General features: G+C 40.4%; 1 protein-coding gene across 1 annotated transcript in view; it reads right to left on the bottom strand.

The window, feature by feature from the left end:
- ptprz1b (protein tyrosine phosphatase receptor type Z1b) overlaps window positions 1-20,692 on the bottom strand; it is a gene marked incomplete at its 5' end in the record, with an annotated part of 58,763 nt that overhangs the window by 21,327 nt on the left and 16,744 nt on the right. The window contains one exon of the mRNA XM_084573857.1: window positions 13,975-14,043. Within this exon, the coding sequence (XP_084429983.1) occupies window positions 13,975-14,043 (69 nt within the window). The remainder of the gene's footprint in view (window positions 1-13,974; window positions 14,044-20,692) is intronic.

Below are 20,692 nucleotides of genomic sequence, written 5' to 3'. Positions count from 1 at the left end.
ACTTTGTTACTCTCAACAGACTGCTTTGCAAATAGCTGTATGTGTGTAGCTGTATTATTATTTATATATGTCAACATGCTTGGGTGCTTAAATGCACCATTGAAGTCTAAAAAGATACGTATTTTGCTCTTCGATAACAGCATGCAGACATTTGAATGAATGTAGCTCTACAGGGGCAGATGGTCAAACTGTAGGCCAAACATTACTGGCCGGCTTCAGGTCACACTTTATGCTCTCACACTGTTTGCTACAGTGTGTATGTGTATTGGTGCATATTTGCCTATTTTATATTCGGTGTGTTCATATATTGGTGCCCTGTGCATGTGCGGATATGTGTGAACTGTTTTTTGAAGTGTGCCGCATGGAGTCTGCTTAAACTTATTGATGTGGTGTGGGTGGGTGTTTTAACAAGGCTGTGCTATTCACATGAATAATGTAAAAGAAGAACAGCCCACAACATTAAACTCAACAAATAAATAAATAAATTTTTTTTATCAAAAGTAGAAGTAGCGTTCTTCTTGTTAGAGCTCAGAAGGTGTTTATTATCATGAGTGTTTGGCTTAATACCACGAGTTCAAAATGTCTGGGCATCAGTGAATTGCTTATTTATGAGCACATGTCAAAATTTACAATTCATGTTTAAAGTTAAAGATATGCAGTGTGTGTGTGTTTGTGAATGTATTCATGTATCAATACATAATCTGCATTTTTATCTACTGACTGCATTCTGCTTGGATTTATTATTTCTTCATTTGTGAACATACTGTATACTGTGTGTGCAGAACCTTCACATTATATTCATGTGCAAAAAAAATAAATAAAAAATGAAGAACACATAATACATAAGATTTAATTTCATGCTCAGTGATCAGTGAAAAAAATAAATAATCTAACACCATTTACAGCAATGCACTATGCCTATACTCATAGAATCCTGGGTTGCAATAAATAGCCAACAGTAACTGTGCAAGTATGTGGCAGTAGGGCTGTTAGCTGGCTGTTAACAAGAATCTTTTGGCTCAGATAAGGTTTGCCGGTGTGGTGACTCCGTAGCCGATTCCTACCCAGGATTCAGGTACAGCTCAGGCAGATTTAAATATGAGTGCCCTGACAAGCTTAAGTATATGTGCCTGTGTGCGCACATGAACGTCTATTGTCAAGGCATAGCTGAGCATCCGCATATCACTGAATATCAGTATTCAGGACAAGCAAGTATCCAAATGTAAGTATTCGTAGTTTGTCTGAGAAAAAAAGGTATATGTGCATTCGTACGAACAACTGTATAGAAGAAAGGCTTATTGTAAAATTTTACATGGCTGCATAATTGGATGCTTCTTATCCAACATATTGTCATTAACATGTATATGCTTTCCTGGACAGTACACAGTAAAGACAAAGAGTCTAATGAGGTCAGAGCAGATGGTTTAACTGTAACTGGTTACACATGACTTAACAGGTATTGGCTCCTGGATGTGAGTGTCTGCTTGTAAGCGAGTATGTAGAAGAGAGAGAGCGAGAGAGGAGAAAATATAGTTTAACCCAAGTTCTGTCACTTGTGGACACAGTTGGAATTATGACTTTGAGTAATATATATGATGTAAAAATGAAAATAATACAATTCCTTTACAATTAATATAGCTTGATAAGTAGGAATGCTAGTAGGAATGTAGAGAGAGATTCTCTGTCTTAGCCTTAAAATACACCTATACTCCATATAGTCTAGAATTACACTGAGTATGACGTGCATATAAACAGACCACTCTCAGGTATAATATTCTAAGCTCATTAGTAGTAGTAGTAGTAGTAAAACATCAAATGGCTTTCCCATACTGTGTTTTCAGGTTACATATTATAGTATTCACAAGGCATTACCACATTTCCTGTAGCCCCCTATCACTATCAGTGTGATAAAGTCAGTTGACAGAAGCATGCGTACTGGTTGGGAATACTGTTAAACAGGCTCTCAGGCATCCATATGTGGGTTAATGGGTGAATGAGATTCAATAAAATGCTCTGCATCACAAGCCCTATAGAATTGCTGCCATTCACCAATATACGTTTACTTTTATAGCACACATGTAACGAGGCAGATGTGTTAATTAGTCAGGTCTATTTATGAACACTGGAGTGTGCCTGGAGGGAGGCTAGCTGTTTCCCCCTGATTTAAAACTTCACGCTAAACTAAGCTAATTGATTGCCAGCTATAGCTCCACAGTTATAGTACACATCAGAGAGGAATCAGTGCTCTTCTTCAGAAGTCAGCAGAAGCACTGTTAAGCTATTCCCTTTCAGTAACTTGCTCACTTAAATAGCCATGTCACCCAAATCCTCCCCAAAAAATACAGGTATTTGCTTCATTGTATTTATTTCTTACCTATTGTCACTCAGCACTTCAATTTGGCATTGAACCAAGACTGAACCGAAAAGACTCGGGTTAACAAGTATTGGGAACCCCTTGGCCTTTTGAACAACCCACTCTACCTACTGAGACACATCTGCATAGCCTTAAGTTTAATATGTCCACATGTTAGCCATGTTCTCCATTATTAGTAAAGCCCCACTAGTATTGGGACTAGATCTACCAGTACCCTAAACACAGACATGGATTCTGATATCGGGACCAAATATCAGTACTATTAGCGATATGTGATATTACTATCAGTATCAATCAAATCTTGTGCTCATGTACACAGAAAACAACAGATGTAACTGTTAGGGAGGAATTTGTGGTGATGCCGATGAAGAAGAAGAAGTACCAGAGTCCTGTATGTCTTATGCTGAAGGAGTTTATTTAGGCTCGATCGAGCAGAACAGAAGATTCGTCATCACAACATAAGTGCATGAGTCCACCTCAGTTCTAAGGGTCAAACAGTAAAGCTCAGATTCTTATACTAGAAAGGTGGGCCGAGGCAGCAAAGGGGAGATGTGTTAACATCCAATTGGCTATAGTACATAAACATGAAGATAAGGATTCACACCAGCTAGGAAATACAAAGTGTCATCCAGTGACGGAGGGCGTTATCATCTAACTCTACAGCTGTGTCTGTAGACAGCCAGAGAGCGAGATTGAAGACGCCAAAGAGGGACCATGGCCATGGCATGTTCCTCAGAGAGAAAATAGGGCAGATAACTGACCCCAGCAGTAATCTAGCATTAACTACACAAACTATCTATAGGGAAGTGAAATTATTCTCTAACAGTAACCATACCTAATACCACTTTACCACAGCATGCAACAATGCAGTAGGACCAATACTCACAGAATCCAGTGTTACAATAGGTGCCATTAATGTACCTCCACCAGTAAAACCAAGAAGAAGAAGAAGGAGGAGGAGAAGAAGATGGAGGAGAAGATAGAGAAGAAGAAGAAGAAGAAGGAGGAGGAGAAGAAGAAGAAGAAGGAAGAGGAGAAGAAGGAGGACAAGATGGAGGAGGAGGGGATAAGTGGCAGTAGGCAGGTGAGCTGGCTGTTAACGTGGGCTCAGAGAAGCTTTGCCAGTTGGATAGCTGGACATTTCTGTCATAGCCTACCTACGCCTAGAAGAACCCCAAGTGTAGCTCAACCAAGAAGATCCAAGGAAACAGACAGTCGAAGCAGTCACTCCATACCAACCGCAAGTAAATACTTATATCAGTACTTTGAACTGATACCCAAGTTTCAAGTACGTATACTTGATCTGACAATACATGGTATCAGGACATCCCTAAGTCATACACAGTTTCATTTTCATAATCTAACACATACAGCATCTGTTACTGAAACGTCAAATGCCACTTCACTATTGTAGTTTTGAATTTAATCACTATTGATGTCGACTCGTATTTTGCATAAAGGGGTTACTACTCTACGAGTACGCGTGGGGCGTGTGTATGCTGGGGAAATGTCAGGGGTGTCACTGTGCCAATAACGACACCTCACCCCTGCAGTTTCATCTGTCAGCATCACAACACCACACACAAAAACAAACATACACACACGGTTACTCTTCTGACATAATGCTACCATGGCAACAAGTAGCTGACAGGTTGGAGAAAAACATTCCCTGAAGCTGGAGTTGGATTTAAATGAAGACTCATTTCATTCTTTTGAATCCATAAACACCCACTCGCATTCAGTCAAGGTGGCAAATTTAGAAGATTAAATATGGAAATTGCATTTCATATCTCCGAGTTTGATTTGCGTTTTAAAGTAGTCTGCGGATGCTGCCAGTGTTATTGTAGCTGAGAAATTGATTAAATATGATAATAAAAGATTTTTTTTATATATTTATAAAGTGTTTGTTTTGTGGGAGACTCACAGAATAACCACACAAAAGGAGGAATCTGTTTGATTTGCTTAAAATTCAGCATTATGACACAACTAGTGTTCATTTGTTGTCAAGATAAGAAATTGCGCAAAAGACCAAAAAAGGAGTAAGGATGTCTGTAAACTTAAGGAGGGAACTTTGTTTTCTGCGGCAGACGGAAGAGCAGTCGGCTGTTAAAGTGCTCCAGACAGAAACCATTTACACCTGATGCTGCTGCTCCTTTTATCCACAACACCCCAATCATCCCAGCTCACTCCTCCTTCTCAGGGGAGGAGAGGTAAGACGAGAGAGGAGGAGAGTGCATGGAGGACAAAGAGAAGAAAGGCGATACACAAGCAGAGGACAAAGAGGCTAAGGTAAGAGCAGAAAGAGGAGCAGAGTAAAGGTGATAAAGAAAGAGGTCTTCCCTTAAAGAAGAGTGGCTAGTAAAAAGGACGAGACAAAAACAGGAACAGAAAAGATGAGGAGGAAGATGGAGAAAGAAGCACAGAAAGAACAAAAATGAGGGAAAGTAGTGTGTCTGTATATACACACTGATATACTCTATTTTATGGACTAGAAATTGTGTATCTCTGCCCCTGCCTACGCATACACCAATTAAGCTCCCATGGACAGCACAAACACACAGAGCCCATTTCACCCTCTGTGAAAAGGTTGTGCACCGCTGAGTGAGCTAACTGCTCAGAAAACATGCAGGATTATTAAATTGAATAATGTAGGGCTTGACTTTTTGGGGACTGTCTGCTCCGGTTTGCATCACTGCCGGCAAAAATAGCTGAATGCGTATCAAATATTAAAAGCAAAAAAAAAAAAGAAAAAAGCTGCTGTTTGAGTTTAAGCCACGGCGGAGCTCTTGAATCTGTGTTATTACTGCTATTGATAAAACAGAAATGTAATAAAGAAAAATCCTGAACCTAAAAAGGATACAACATAATGAAGCCTAAAGCACACGTTTAACTATCTAGAAACCAAACAGCTGATATTTTTGCCTAATAAATGACAAAATGAATGTCATTAATTCCACTAATTAGGTGAAATACCATAATGACAAATAAGGAAGCCTCTAGTGAAGGCTTGAAAAGAACCAACAGAGATGCACAAAGGTAGCCTGGAAAGCCAGATCAGCTTCCATAGCCACATATCTTTTGTGGCAGAACGTTGGCCTGGAACCCATCTGTTGAGAACTGACTATGCCCCGATTTGCTAAAAACAAAATGGTTCTGATCTTTTGCCAGCCAAATGGCATGTTACCAGACTCATGTTCTGATAATAACGAGTCTGGCTATGGCAGGCTGGCATAAAGGTTTGCATAAGTTACTTTTCACTATCCTAGCTAGCTAAACGTAACTTTTGGCATTTCTCAATGCGAGAAGTTCGGAACTACGTACTTGGTAATTTGGATATAAGTTCAACTTTGAAGTACGGGAGGATGCAGTTGGAAAAGCAATGAAATTGATTATGCCAGCAAAATGTTACACCACCTCATGCGTCCTCAATAAAAGGGTCGGGGCAAGAATAGATCGGGGCATTTAGACTTGGTCAGATGTGTACTTTTAATTGGAACATTACTTGGGCAGCGAATGATGACATTTGACATGTGCACAAGAAAACAAGTACAGACAAGAACGTATATTGACAAACGTTCTGATAAAGGTTTGTTGTAAGAACCTAATTGGTGAAAGACAGCCTTGCTAGATGTATCAACACCATCTAAAAGGTAAAGCTCGTCTATGACTTGAATGTAATCATGGCAAAAATATAATCATCTTATTTATTTATCACTTCTATACAACGAAAGTTACTCACATAAATTGCAGTTCTATTATAAATTGTACTTGAGATTCTTTAGTTGTTTCAGGTCGATCACCAAGAAGAACACTTCTAGCAACTGTGAGGACTGTTTGCAGTGATAACAGCGAGGGCAAACATCATACCTGCTACAGTTACTCTATATGAAGGGTTGGTTTTAAAACAACCAAAAAATAGGTTTATATCCTATATATTCTCAGGCACTTTGTGTTTCTCTGTACCTGAAATAAACAACTCTGTGCTGAAACCTCAATATTCAGTGCAAAATTTTTCTATTCGAGAGAAATTGCTCTGTCATAGCCGGTGTCATGTGTTCCGATTAGCATCTCAGACAGCTGGATGCCTCGTCTGAGCACAGAAATTGTACCTTTGTGCGAGAGGAGATTTCAGTCATTTTTATTCAGGGGGAATCAATGTCTATGAATGCATTCATGGGCACACACACATACTAACTGACTCCCACATAAAGGAGGGACTCTGAAGCTGACAAGATCTAAGCTCCTAAATGAATGTATTATGAATGGCTGAGAAAGGACTGTTCGCACACAAACACACCCACACCCACACACACACACACACGTACTGGCTCATCACTCATTCAGTGAGATCTATTATAATGACGAACTGTCACACACATCAGCAGCCACCGTATCTGACAATCAGACCTGTCAGATTATTCATGAAGACAAAAAAAGGGTATGAATCAGAGAGCCATATGCTCTTCATGTGATCTTGACGGCTTGTTCTGAACTTCTGAAGTCATGCAGACTGGCTACGGAAACTGATTGTTTATCTGAACGTACTACACCAAAGGTTGATTAGAGTAATAAAACATCAAATATCTGTACTTATTAGTTTTCTAATAAACTACCTTGATCAATGAAAGTATTCCCATGAGATTTATTTGTATCATTTGTGCATGCTGAAGAAAGATTATAGTGGCAAGGCTGGAAAATATGTGTAAAGTTTACTGAGATTTTTGGATACTGAACTCATCACACGTCACACTGTTTCCTGTCATGGTCATGTGGAGCAGTGAATGCGCAGAAATAACGGCAAATGAACTCATTAACCCGGCTGCACACTGGTGAACGCAAGGAACAAAGAAAGAGAACGCGGAGCGGAAAGTGTGTATTTGCGAATAGAGGAAGACACACATGCACACCTCTGCATCATTACCTCACATCTCCCACAAGGCTCCAGGAGCTGCCACACAGGCTGAGCAACAACTGGAGCAGAAGACAAGTCAGCCTAAAGTATTTGGTGACTAAGGAAGCAGCGGAGAACATAGTGGGTGGTGAAAACGGGCGTGTAGACGGAGAAAGAGGCAACAGACAGACGCACGAGATGAGAGAAGGAAAAAACGCACAGCTAGCTGGCTGAGAGACACTTCAATAACTTGAATCAAGGATTCAGTGTTCTCTTCTCGTCATATAAGAGCATTTAGGCCCTCATGGGGCCGGCTCATCTGACTTTCAAATGGCTACAATACGCTGAAGTATGTTAAGTAATCACAAATTATTAGCATCATGATGAGAACTATAATGAATCAATTAGTCATCCAGCGGTGGCGGTTTTACTCAAGAACCTGCTCAGTGTTTATCGTCTGCTGTTGCTCAGCACTCATCTTTTTTCTCTCCTCTCATCCCGACCACCCTGAGGCTTCCTCCTGTTAAAAGAGAGCAGTTCCTCCCCTCTGCCACCATAAAAAAGTGTTATCATTTGTGACGGAAATCACCACCACCGACAACTTTACGTTACCTCCTCTCCGTGTATTCCCCTCAAAGGAGCGTGTTCAAGCAGTATTCGGAATTGATTTCTGTGTTTGCTTGGGGGCAGTGGAGCATGCAGACAACACAGCACTGGCATTATCACTATGTACAGGTAGGGTGAATGTGTCAGCAGGCAGCCTATTTACACATCCAACAAACACGCAGAGCAACGCAGAGCAACACAGACATACTAAGTTAGCAAACGGAAAATATTCTTTTCCCTGTTTCCCCTGCTTTTGCCTTTTGCAGCTGTCAATCAGTTGGCCTTGGGCAGGGCTTCCTGGCCAGAGTGAGTAGTTGTTTCCTGTATCATATCATATCATCTTAATCTCTTTAAAAAGTAGCAGATCTGTCACTTACTCACCACTACCAAAAAGTATCAATGTGAGGAAGTAGACTCTAGAAGTAGTTTTCACATCCATGCTGATAGTGGGCTTGGAGCGCTGGGCGAACATGGAGGGGACACGTTGCTGACGGTATTTTCTGATCAAGAGTGGTCAAGAGAGTGGTCAAGAGGACCTAGCACTGTCCAAACACAAGCAATACTTTCATGTTTGGCCCATTTCATTTGGAAACATGATGTGGGGAATATACAAGATGGTTAGCTAGGTAACCAGAGCCTTGAACGAAACGAAAAAGCGAAAAGCATCGAGCGAATCACTTCTTACGCAGGAGAGGCTTAAAGTTGGTGACTGTATCAGCAAAAGACTGAGGTGGAAATGCCCCATAGAAATGTTCATTCTTCATATAACAGCCTGTCATTTTATAGAAATAGCATTGAAGTAAGGACAATTCTTTCAAAAAAAAAGATGGTTTAGCTGTCAGTCCTCATATCCAATCAGTGAAAAACAAGCTTAAACAAGCATTCCTGCGGCAATGGTACTGTGTCAAAGAGATTGGATGGACAGCGGGGCAGCATGTTGCTTCAAGTACAGTGACAAGACAGGATGTGACTGAAGAAGCCCATTAAGTAACAGATGTGTGAATTTCAAGGATTGTCATTCTCAAGATGTTGCACATCGGCGATCATTTCATTTACGGCCTTGAAAATTGTGACAGTAACAGCAGAAATATAAAGTTCACCTCAAGTGATCTACTAGGAATCTGCGATTGCATATACTGATCGTAAAACCCTTGACCACCTGCCAAATATTGTGTAGGCTTCTCTTTTGCTGTCAAAACAGACCTGACCCATCGAGGCATAGACTACACTGGACCTCTGAAGGTGTGCTGTGGTATCTGACACCAGGACTTTAGCAGCAGATCCTTTAAGTCCTGTAAATTGCTTGGGGGAGCCTCCATTGATCTGACTTATTTGCCCAGCACATCAAAGAGATGCTTCATTGGATAGAGACCTGGGGGATTTGGAGGCCAAGTCAACACACCGAACATGTTGTTGTGCTCCTCAGACCATTTCTGAACTTGCTAAAAAAGGCCACTGCCATCAGGGAAAATCATTTCTGTGAAAGTGGGTATGTGGTCTGAAATACTGCTCAAATAGGTGGTACATGTCAAAGGAACATCCACATTAACGGCAGGACCTAAGGTCTCCCAGTGCATCACACGGCCTTATTCTCATAGTGCACCCTGGTGGCATGACTTACCCAGGAAAGTTACAAACAAGCACCAGGCCATCCACATGGTTCACCAGTTTTCCTTCCTTGGACCACTTTGACACATACTGAGCACTGCAGACTGGTGACACCTCACAAGGGCTGCAGTTTTGAAGATGCTCTGACACAGTCGTTTAGCCATCATAAGTTGGCCCTTGTCAAAGTCACTCAAATCTCTTCACTTGTCCTTTTTTCTGCTTCTAACACATCAGCTTTGAGGACAAAATGTTCACCTGTTGGCTAATATTTGCCATGATGGCGACATAATAAGACAAACATGACTTATACATACACCGCATTTTATTCCCTACGTCGACATTTCGAGCTACATTATATTAAAAATCACTTCTTCTCTTCATTAATACCATTTTTATGAATACTTAATGTTTACAGTTAATATCTGGATTTATGATGATATACAGCCAAAACTACACTTACTGTGACTAACATGAATCATCTTGAATTGATCATTCCTCTAAGGTTTGGCCAGATGAATCCCTCACTGCCTCCTCTTACCGTCCTTATCAGTCTGCTCCTAATGATTGTGCTGCATTAGGGGCGTCGTTCTGTTCTACTGCAGGGTACATACGGGATGTTTTCTTGGAAACGGCTGAACAACTTAACCAAACGTGTGATCTGATTCCCAATGTGAACATATAAATCCTCAGTCACAGCCCGCCTCTCCTCGCAATTCTGTAATTCCGAACCTAAAGATATGAATTATACAAGCGTACGAGGACAGGACAGGAAGGATTCATATTTAAAATTCATGCACGTATGCGTGTGCATGTGTATGTGTATGTGCGTGCCTGTGGTCCCCAGACAAAGCACAGGGGGAGTATTGAAGCCTGCATGGCCCCCGGCTAGGACTTGGTTGGATCTAGAGGAGAGAAGAGACAGAGAGACAGACACAGAGAACAGAGGGAGGCAAAGCCACAGACACACAGGTGCAGAAAAGAGAAACGAACAAAAACAAAAAAATGCTAAAGTGAATTCAAAATTTTGACTCAATTATGTTCCTTTTGTCTTTTTCTTATTTCTTATTATGTTGCTGCTCTAGTGGAAATTGCATCTTATATAACTAGGAGTGCATCTGTTGTGATGGTTTATATTGATGTTACAAAAATCACACACAAAAGAAAAAATGTTATTCATCATTCATCTAGCAGCGTTAGAGTATCTCAATAATACTCCTGTAAAGATTTTCCATTTTCCTGGGTGATCGAGGTTATCAGAGCGCACAATTACACACAAACACGTGCACACAAGCACACATAACAGATGGGGCCCTGAGGGGTGGCTTCCAGGCAGAAGGATTCCAGGGACCCCCTGGAGACAAAGCAGGGAGTAATGATGAGGACAACACAGAGGAGGTGGAGGAGGAGGAGGAGGAAGGATTCTTTCATGCTCAAACGTAGCATACCAACAGATTTATGGCAAGCACTTTAAATACCCATTAAGGCTACAGGGATTTTAATTCAGTCAGAGTGAAACTTAATCAAGTTTGAAATGGAAAACTTTGATTGAAAAGCTTCAGTTTTTCCAAGTTAAACCCACAGAAAGTGTCAACAAATTGCAACTGCTCTCAGACCATTTTCACATAAATCTGCTTTATGCATACAAATGTCTACCCGAGCCACACAGTAGCTAATTTAGATGCTTTCCACAGGAGATGGTGGAGACCAAAAACAGAGCAAAAAGTCAATTTTGGACATGCATTTGTTGGGTCACCTAAAAACATATAGTAAGGTGATAAAGCAAGCCTTCTTAGTCATAATTTTAGAAGACGTATTTGACTTATCTTAAATCTCACAAGTTTAGTCTTAATGAATTGTTGCTTCATGTCAGGCTGTCAAAAAGTTACATTTTAAACTGGTTGTGGAAAATCTAACCGCACAACCATGATTTCAGTTTGAATAGAGGTATTGTGATTTCGATGTCGCCTAATTTCAAACCTTCCTCTACCGTCCGACACTCACTCCGTCGCTCTCCCGCAACCCCCTCGCCTCTCCTTCTTTTATTTCCCTTTTGTCCCCCCCCTACTTCTGACCTAACTAAAAAGCTGTGCACAGTGCCTCACAATGAAGTGTGTTTCTTTCACATGTTAATGCTTTTACTCACGGCTCAGCGCACAGCACAAGGCAAGAAACAGAGCTGGTCGGAAAAACAAGATTGTGAACACATGCACACACACATACGCATACAGCAGGAATGGCTACAGTTACAGTGAATCGAAATGAACTGCCACTGAGAGGGCTTCAGTTGAGATGATGAACTGCAAAAAGCCAACAGAGAGAAAATGAGAAGGAGAGAGAATAGTAGAAAGAAAGAAGCAGCATATCCATTATGTTGCAAATGATGCATGTGTATCTATTGATAAAACAATTAGCAGAAACAAGTTTATTTGAGTGCGTGCATGGAAGTGAATCTGGGTTTTGTCACTACCTCGCCTTAAGTCCATTAAAACCTGGCTAATGACCACGCTCCACATTAAACCTCAAAGTCAACGTGGGTGAATGTTTACACCCATGAAAGTGGTGAACAAGTTGAAGTAATTAAATTAGTTGTAATTAGTTTTGCTACGCTCATTTGATTCTGTTTGGTGTGTTATGTTTCATTATTATTTTATTCTAATTAACACATTTCATATTTTACTCATTAAGCGAGAACATGCATGAGTTGCACTTTGGAAGAAACCAAAGCTGAGGAGGAATGTAGATGACAGTATTTCTTTGAGCTTGCAGCTGACAAGCAGTTGCGTAAAAAAAACAATAAAGGATATATGGTGGCTATTCATCTACCGTTAAAAATGTCATCATTAATAGGCAGTGTCAGAGTACATTTTACTAGAGCCGCAGACTAGTGATGGATGTACTGCAGTTACCCTTTATCCGGTTCCTAAAAATTTACATTCTGATTAATGGCGGATGGGTGAAAAAAGGCCTACATCCATAATGAGGAAAATATTAGCTAATTAAAATGTGAATTTCCGTCAGGCACAACTTAACAGATCTTCATCATTTCAGTTTGAAGGGATTAAAGGTCTCAGTCTGTGTTCAGGCTATTGCGGAAATATCCATCTTAATTTGGCCAAAAGTGAATAACATTTATATTTATAGTATTTAATATATTCAAATTCTAACACACGTACTGACAAATAACGGCAATGTGTGATGTGATGGGGGTCTTTAAATTGGAGAAAATAGTTCGTTCAGGTGGGAGATTTATGCATCCACCTGCCACGCTTCACTGCCACAGACTTTGTCATGGTTTTGGAAATTTGTAGAAAATTAGGTGAAGGGATGAAGACAAAAAGTGCAGCAAGCGATCGTGAGGAACGTTAATCCTTCAATTCTCACTTTAAATAATACTGCGTATGTTTTTTTCATAGTGCAAACATTCCCTCTGCAACTCAGATACTATTTCCTGTGATATTAACTGTGAATCTTTATCTGTAAGCAACTGTAAGCTTCTCTTTTAAGCAGTTGAAAGGTAAGGCTTCAAAGACGTTGCTGATGTCGACATAAGTCCCAGATATCAGTTTCTGGCAAATTCTGGTCATTTCTGTACTGTGCTAACTGACTTAGAAAGTTTCATAAACCAGACCAGGTTTTTTTTCACCTTTTCTGCCATTTATGTAACTACTTTTCACTTCTGTCTATAGGTTTACTGATCTCGTTCCAGCTACATGTGAACACATTATGGGCTAATTTGTAGATGGAGGATGTTCAATCTGATCAATCCATAAGTTCCCTGATTTATACATGACGACTCTGAGAAATACAGCATCCACCCCCAAAGGGTCAGATCTTTTGCCAGCAATATCATACATCATAAAGTGCAGCTTCAAATGGAACATGTCAGCAGCATGCTAATTAGGGGTACAGGTTAATAAGTCTAATAGCTATGCATTTAGCACACTGATGGCCTGTTGAGTCTGATCGCTCCTCCGGACTCCTCCTGACCAGACACTAATCTCTCCCTGTGGGCCCATTACAGTCTGTCTGTGTCCACTCTTTGTTTCTGTTGGACCACAGATTAGCTCCGCGGGGGCTCCGTGCTGAGTTAGCTGATGTCATCTAACCATATGGTCTGTGACAGATCAAGGCTCTCTCATGGGAGACGGTAACAGATAATTCCTTCAATTCATGCGATATTCAGACCTTTCAGGCTGACATTTACCAGCAGCGCTGTCTGTTTTAAGAAGGGCCTGTGTGATTTTAACAGGGCTGCTCAGTCCATGAGGCTTCCCAGTCTAAACTCTTTTTTTGATGCTCCTTTATTATAATAATTGTAATTGTTCTTGTAAAACATATCTTGTATCCTTGTACTGATTAACACAAAGAGACAGTACATAGAACAACTGATCTTAAAACTCTTGACAAAAAACACCTGAAACGATCTGTGTTGTCACATGGCAGTCAAATATCATGATAAAGAATGGAAAGCAGGAAAAATAAAGGTTCAACAGACCTGAGTAGGACCAGTCGATGTCTTCAGGGAGGTTCCTCAAGCCCTGGACCAACGCTTCTGCTGCCACAACTATCAGAGATGGAGAGAGTGGTGAAAACATGTTATAACAGAAAACAGCCGCTATGTGTGCCATTTGATCAGGGACACCCTCAGTCTTTCAACCACTGAGCATGCTGGGAGAAAGACCGGCTCTATTCAATAAAGCAGCAAATCTGTTAATATTGTCATTTGTGATGCCAATATACTGGACACAGTCCAGAAAAGTGGCATAAAAAGACTGCTCTGTGCATGAACAGCCAAGCTAATCAGCTGTGTAACAAGAGCGATATTTACAACAGACCACTTTGCTAGGAGTGAACTGTTTGATGTTAATTTCGTTCTGCTGCCACTACACGCAAATTGGCGTTTCAGGTCTTAATTCAGCAAACTAAATGAATGCAATTTTGATTCTCTCTTCAGACACAGGGCATCTCTAGCTTAAGCATTATTTTCAAAGCATGTTGACTTACACGCCTTACACACAGGTTTCTGGGATATGGCCAAAACAGAACAGTTCTTTAGTTTCTCCAACATGAACTGTTCACACTTGGGGGAGCTGTAAGTACCACCTACCCAAGAGGCACAGAGGACTCACTGAAATCTGGTCACTTTGACAATGATTGGAGCTGATTTGAGGAGTATATGAATAAAAATATTTTAGCATTGTGAACACTGCAACAATGTGGCCTGGGCTGCACTGACAGAGGCTGATGTCCTCTGCATTAATGGATTTTTGCTCTACGACACAAAACCACTAGAGTTCTCATTAGCAGGGGTAAATTTTTAATATCTTTTGTGACATTACTAGATGTAAGAAGGCTTTGTGTAATTTGGTCATAAATACTGTATTCATGTGTCGTTTGCTAATTAACCAAGTACTCATCTTACCCTATAATTATGATGCAAACCAACTATTTAATGTAGTATATGACTTGTAAAATAAGAGCTGAGTTTAAATTACTGTAATAATGCACATATTGGATTTAGCGACAAACAGCAGCAGTCTGTACAGTTCGTCAGTTCATGTACAGGAATACTAAACATAAGGCTGTTGATACGTGGCATTCTATGGACAAATGAACGTAAGTTTAAATAAAGTTTCAGCGGATAAATCAAATTTATAGTAAACATTTGACTTTCAATCTAACTTTATTAGCTAGCGCTTATAAAGTTTAGCTAGTAGACGTTACGTCTGGACTCGTTTCCTTTGGGTTTTCAACAAATCTCGGGATAATTGTAAAAAAAAAAAAAAAAAAAAAAAAAAAAAAGGTCTAAAAAATCAAGAGCACAAACATCGGATTTTAAAAAGTGGAGGTAACGTCAATTTTAAGTAGTGAACAACACATATACGTGAGTCCGTACTGTTTTCTCCATCAGTTTGAATTAATTACAGAGCAGGTGTGTGTGGAGGGTGTCGGGGGGTGGCGGCTTTGGGGAGGGGACGGAGGGAGAGATGCTTTCGGGAGCAATTGGAAAAATAAACGCAAGCACAACGTTGTTTGAAACATGCAAAACTATTGATTTGTTATGAGACCGTGGTGGAGTAAATTAGACCGTGGCGGGCTGCCAAAGTGTTAGCATTGTATGGGAAACCCTGGATCTGTATACTAAAACATGTCGGAATTTTTTTTTCTGATGACAAATCAGAATTTACTTATGGAGATTTTTCCAGTCAAAATTTCACAACGGGCTGTTTGCAGTGGTAACATACCATACATATGGGTGCTTCCCAAATGTTGAACTTGTGCTCACACTAAGGGTTAATCACTTCCGATTATTTAAAGTTATTAAAGTTGACTAATATGTGGTGCAAGTTGAGTCGATGTCAACTAGTCAATGAGTCACACATAAAAACACAGTAGAAAGTAATGCTTTGCAACAATTAAATCTATATTCTTGACCTGAATACATATTGTACTGTCTCACACAAAGGAAGCTATGGAGGCTTTTCTGCAAGGTTATTGAAGCACGGGCTACTATCGGCCGTAGCCCACGCCAACACCATAAACACAGTCAGTCTGACATTTCTAACTTCCGTCTCTCGTATGGTCCATTCACTGACATCAAGGACAAAAAAACACTGTTTACAAATACAGCAACAATGTTAACAAAAAGAACACAACAGAACTGAACATAAACACATGAGCTTATCAATACTGTGCACTGCAGATATGTATGGTCAATATAAATCAGCACTGTCAATAGCATTTAACAGTACTTTACAGCGTGTTGTAAGATAGGATAGTGAAGCCGGGGTGAAGAAAAAAATCCGGTATCCTTTTCCGTGTATAGCAGCTGAAGGTCTAATAACTTTGACAATGAAACAAAACCAACAAATTGTTGATTTTGTTGAATAGTTGGCTAATCGACTAGTCGGTATAACCCCTAGTTCATAAGTAATGCCAGGTGTGAACAGACTTAGAGCTGTCCACTTGTGATTGGACCACGCAACGCATGTCAATAACACAATGTCACAGCCAAAGACAGACACAGACACACAGTGTAGCAGTATCATCAGTTATCACCAAACAGTAGAGCACTTTACAGGCTGCAGAGAGAACACCATCTGCTCTAACACAAATAAAGCCATCTATTTCATGGAAGTAATTTTCACCCTGGGATAGTAAAGGATTCAATGATATATGAAGTCACAGTTTCAGTCAACGTATCAGGGTGCTACTTGCCTAACCGATCCTAGCACTAGCTGTAAATTCGCTAATAGCTTTGTGACCTTCTATGACCATCTAGCCTTCCTTCATGACACGTAAGGACATTTTATAACACACACAGACAAATGCGCAACTCTCTCTTCCTATCTCCTTCCTATTCCTATCTGTCAACCGGTTCTCTCTCTCCCTTCTTCCTTCTGCAAACAGGGATGAGTCAATACTTTATGAGATGGTGACTAAATTAAGGTTTTGCTAAAAACACACTGCGTCTGCATCGAAAAACACACACTGTTGTGTAGACTGCACTAACAAGCACACTTTTCTATCATTTTAATTTGCAGCAGCAGAGTGACCTCATGTCTGAAACATCCCCAAGTGATAATTGCTGGTGGGAAACCGTCCATATACAGTATATCCACAAAACATCAACACAGTAACACTGCCAAGACTTCACACCCAATAAGGCAACGCATTAGATGTGTTTCATACACAGAAATATATGCTCGAGTGGTTTGTGAGTGAGGTCTTGGAGCCACAAATATAGCTTCACACTCAGTAAAGCACTTCAGACACAACCAGATGGCATAGTTAATGTGTACGTCGAGGTCAAACTTGGTAAAGACCGACTCAATCTGACGAGCCTGTTGCTGCACTGCCGTCTATTTTAGAGAGGAGGAGGGGGGAGGAGCAGGGGGGGCTGCATGCTAATACGGATTACAACATCAAAACTCATCATGAAGGGGACCGGCGGCTCGAAACCAACATGAATAAATAAAAAGAAATCAGGGGACTAAAACAATACATCTCGTCTTTCTTTGATCTCTTTCTCACTGATGCAAAAATACCAAAAAACCTGTCCTCGGAGAAGATGAAAGCCGCGTGTAGAGTCAGATTTAGGTCACGGACAACTACCATCATATCCACAACATTAAGTCTGTCCATGAGGCGCAGATGAACACAGAATAATCCTATTGTTTACTGTATATAACAGCGGGAGATAAACACAGGATAAAACCGCACGTGCTGACATGACATACGCACTATGTGTTGTTGAACCGCTATGACGATATATAAAGCACTGCAGCCACTCTTAACCTAATTTTTTATTTGCATGATCTGTAAAACTTTAATGAATATTCAACAAACCCTGACGCAGCCAAGAGAAGATTTAATGTTGTATTTCACACTTGCTTAGAACCCTTCTGCTACGTTCCTTTTTTTTTTTCCCCCAAAAGAGACTGATGCTGAAAGTAAAAAAGAAAAAAAAAAATCATAGCATTCTCTTCTGCTTTTGAAGGTTACAGGAAACTCTCTGCTGAATCGCTGGATGAACGGCTAAAAACAGAACACTATGTGGCCTTAAAAAACCCGCAAAAGGTCTGTAAACATCTGAGCGGTGACTCATTCCTCACAATAACACTGCTTTTTTTCATGACGATGAGTCCTGAATTTGGTTAACAGTGCATTACCCATAAAGTGGAAGTTAATAGCTCTTTCTTGAAAGCGACGAAAAGTGGCGCAGAATGGGAGTATGTACGGACTGGATGGATTCCCCTGAGAAACGACAGACCGAGTCGAGGAAGATCAGAGACCAGTATATTCTAATGTGAAAACAACTGCAGCATGACCAGACCAACCTGACAATATGCAGCTTGCTGCTGTTTTTCTCTTTGTTTAACAATTTATATCTTTGCAGTTTTTTTTCTGCGATCCCAAAATTATAATGACCATTCTCTAGCGTCGACAAAGCAATCTGCATATAGGTTTGGCTATGCAAGATGAATATTTGTGAAATATCAGTATTTGCCATGCATATACAGCGTGTACACATATACAAGGAATTTCTTCTTTGCATTTAACCCATCTAAGTTCACCTAGTGCAGTAAGACTCAATTCTTATCAAAATATGAGTCTGGTGACGTTAAAAGAATTTCATTATGGGGCGTATTGAGAAGAAGATGCCTCTGTGTACAACTGGATAGTCCTACAACCAATCAGAGCAATGAAGTATGTAACATTAAGCGATTAAGGTATTCTAGACAAATGCTGTTCATCCTTTAAAGTTATTTTATATATTTTAAATATATTTTACAAGAGACACGAGAGTGGACTCTAAACAGCTCACCAAATGATTTGATTTGCCATGCTGAGCATAATCAGTTCCCAACAGGGGAGATCCAAAGTTTCTACTCCAACAAAAAATTGTACATGAGGATGTTGGTCTGGTTTCCACGCTACATCCAAGTGAGCACACTTGGACGAACAGCTGACATCACGGTCTAAAAACTGCTCCTGTAACGACAAGACTGCAGCTCCCCTACATTCCCACTGTAAATTCTAAATATTTGATGACCGTGTTCGTGTTAGCACGAACACAGAGAGAGAATCAGAAAATTAAATGAAAGGTAGGCACTGGGGAGATTGAAAAACAGAGTCAACTGTGGATGTGCTGTCAACAATAGCTTAATTAACATCACACTGTGAGGGGTTTCACTCCAACTAATTTGCCCTTGGCATCTCAGTGCAACATGTACAACACACACATATAAACACACATACACTTGTTATTTCAATGCAACAGTTAGAGCTCTTGTTAGAGAACATTAATTCCCGTCTGAAAAATAATTAAATTTTGAATAAGTCTTTGGCTTAAGCTAGGAAAACGATGTGACTGCAGTGGATTAATGGATGAAATCTGAACAATCAGAGTAAATGCATTGATTTGTCTAAAGTATTTTCTTCCCATGAGGTCAATGTTGAAATGTGAAAACAGCAGCAGCACATCCCTGCTGGTTGATTCACTGTTCAGTCTGCTGTATGTCTGCTGCATTACAATGTCCTCCTCTGCACACAACTTAGTCTCCTAACAGCATCTGGCCAGTCCAGGTTTACAAAAGTGTAACCACGTACTAGCCCGACGGACCAACGTACTCTGACATCAGTCGCCCTTTATTCAGGTCAGCCAGCTGATGCATCCTGACACGGCTATTAGATCAAAGTTTCTTTGAAACAGAAATGGAGCTGCACTCAAACAAAGCAGCTGACCAAGTGAATTCTCATGAGGTGACAATTACGTCTCTCAGCCAGCCATGTTGTCATAGATGTTGTGGGGGACTATTTTTGTTGCTCCTGTCTGATGTATCCAAAATGTCTCCACCAAACTGGTTCAGAAAGTGACTCAAAAGAAGGAATGAGGATATAAGAACGTAGCCTGAAAGTCTCCAGACTGGTTTTGTATTCACGTTTTCAACATGTCTATGATCCATCCCTGACAATAACAGATCAAAACTGATTAAATTAAATATCAGCAAGAAATGAATGCAACATAGAAGTTATTTTAAATCAGTCTAAAGTAGAGCTCTTGTAGCTTAGGGGGGTAAGATGCTGACCGTGAAGCATAACATCACAGGTTTGAGTGCAGCTAGGGACCTTTGCTGCATCTCTTCATGCTTAATTTCTTGTCAGCTCCTTCCTCTTTCTGTGTTAAAGGCACAAATCTGCTTTCTTCTGAAAATAAAACACAGTGTGATGGGTCATGCACTAAAATGCATCTGATTTCTGGCACTGTACTGTAGGCCTGTGAGTCTTTGATTTAAGTGTGGAATCTGCAATGTTAATTCCTTGAACCATTTTAGACAAAAAGACAAAATGTCAACGGCCGATTTTTGATGGACACTTTGGGGGGCAAAGTTGAGTTTAACAAAATGTCAAGTAGCCGTCACATACCGTAGCCGTCAGTCAACTGAGATGGTACGGAGATGAGAGGATGAAACAGCACAGCACAAGGAAAAAGCCAAGAGCAAAGACACACTGCTGCTACACGCTTTAAAGAGCGCAGCTGATAGTGATGGGGGCTTCATTGCTGCAGTCCGGCCATGCATGAACTCACAGCTGAAACACTGTTTTATTCCACCCATCTGCACTCTACCTGACCTATCGGATTTCTCAGGACCTGACATTAAAGGTTTGCAGCATAACATCTCTATGGATGGTTGTTTTATTCATAAAGG

The sequence above is a fragment of the Chelon labrosus genome, assembly GCF_963514085.1.
Source record: "Chelon labrosus genome assembly, chromosome: 23".
Taxonomy (NCBI): Eukaryota; Metazoa; Chordata; class Actinopteri; order Mugiliformes; family Mugilidae; genus Chelon; species Chelon labrosus.
The sequence above is the reverse complement of the archived record's forward strand: the minus strand, read 5'-3'. Positions and strand labels throughout refer to the sequence as shown.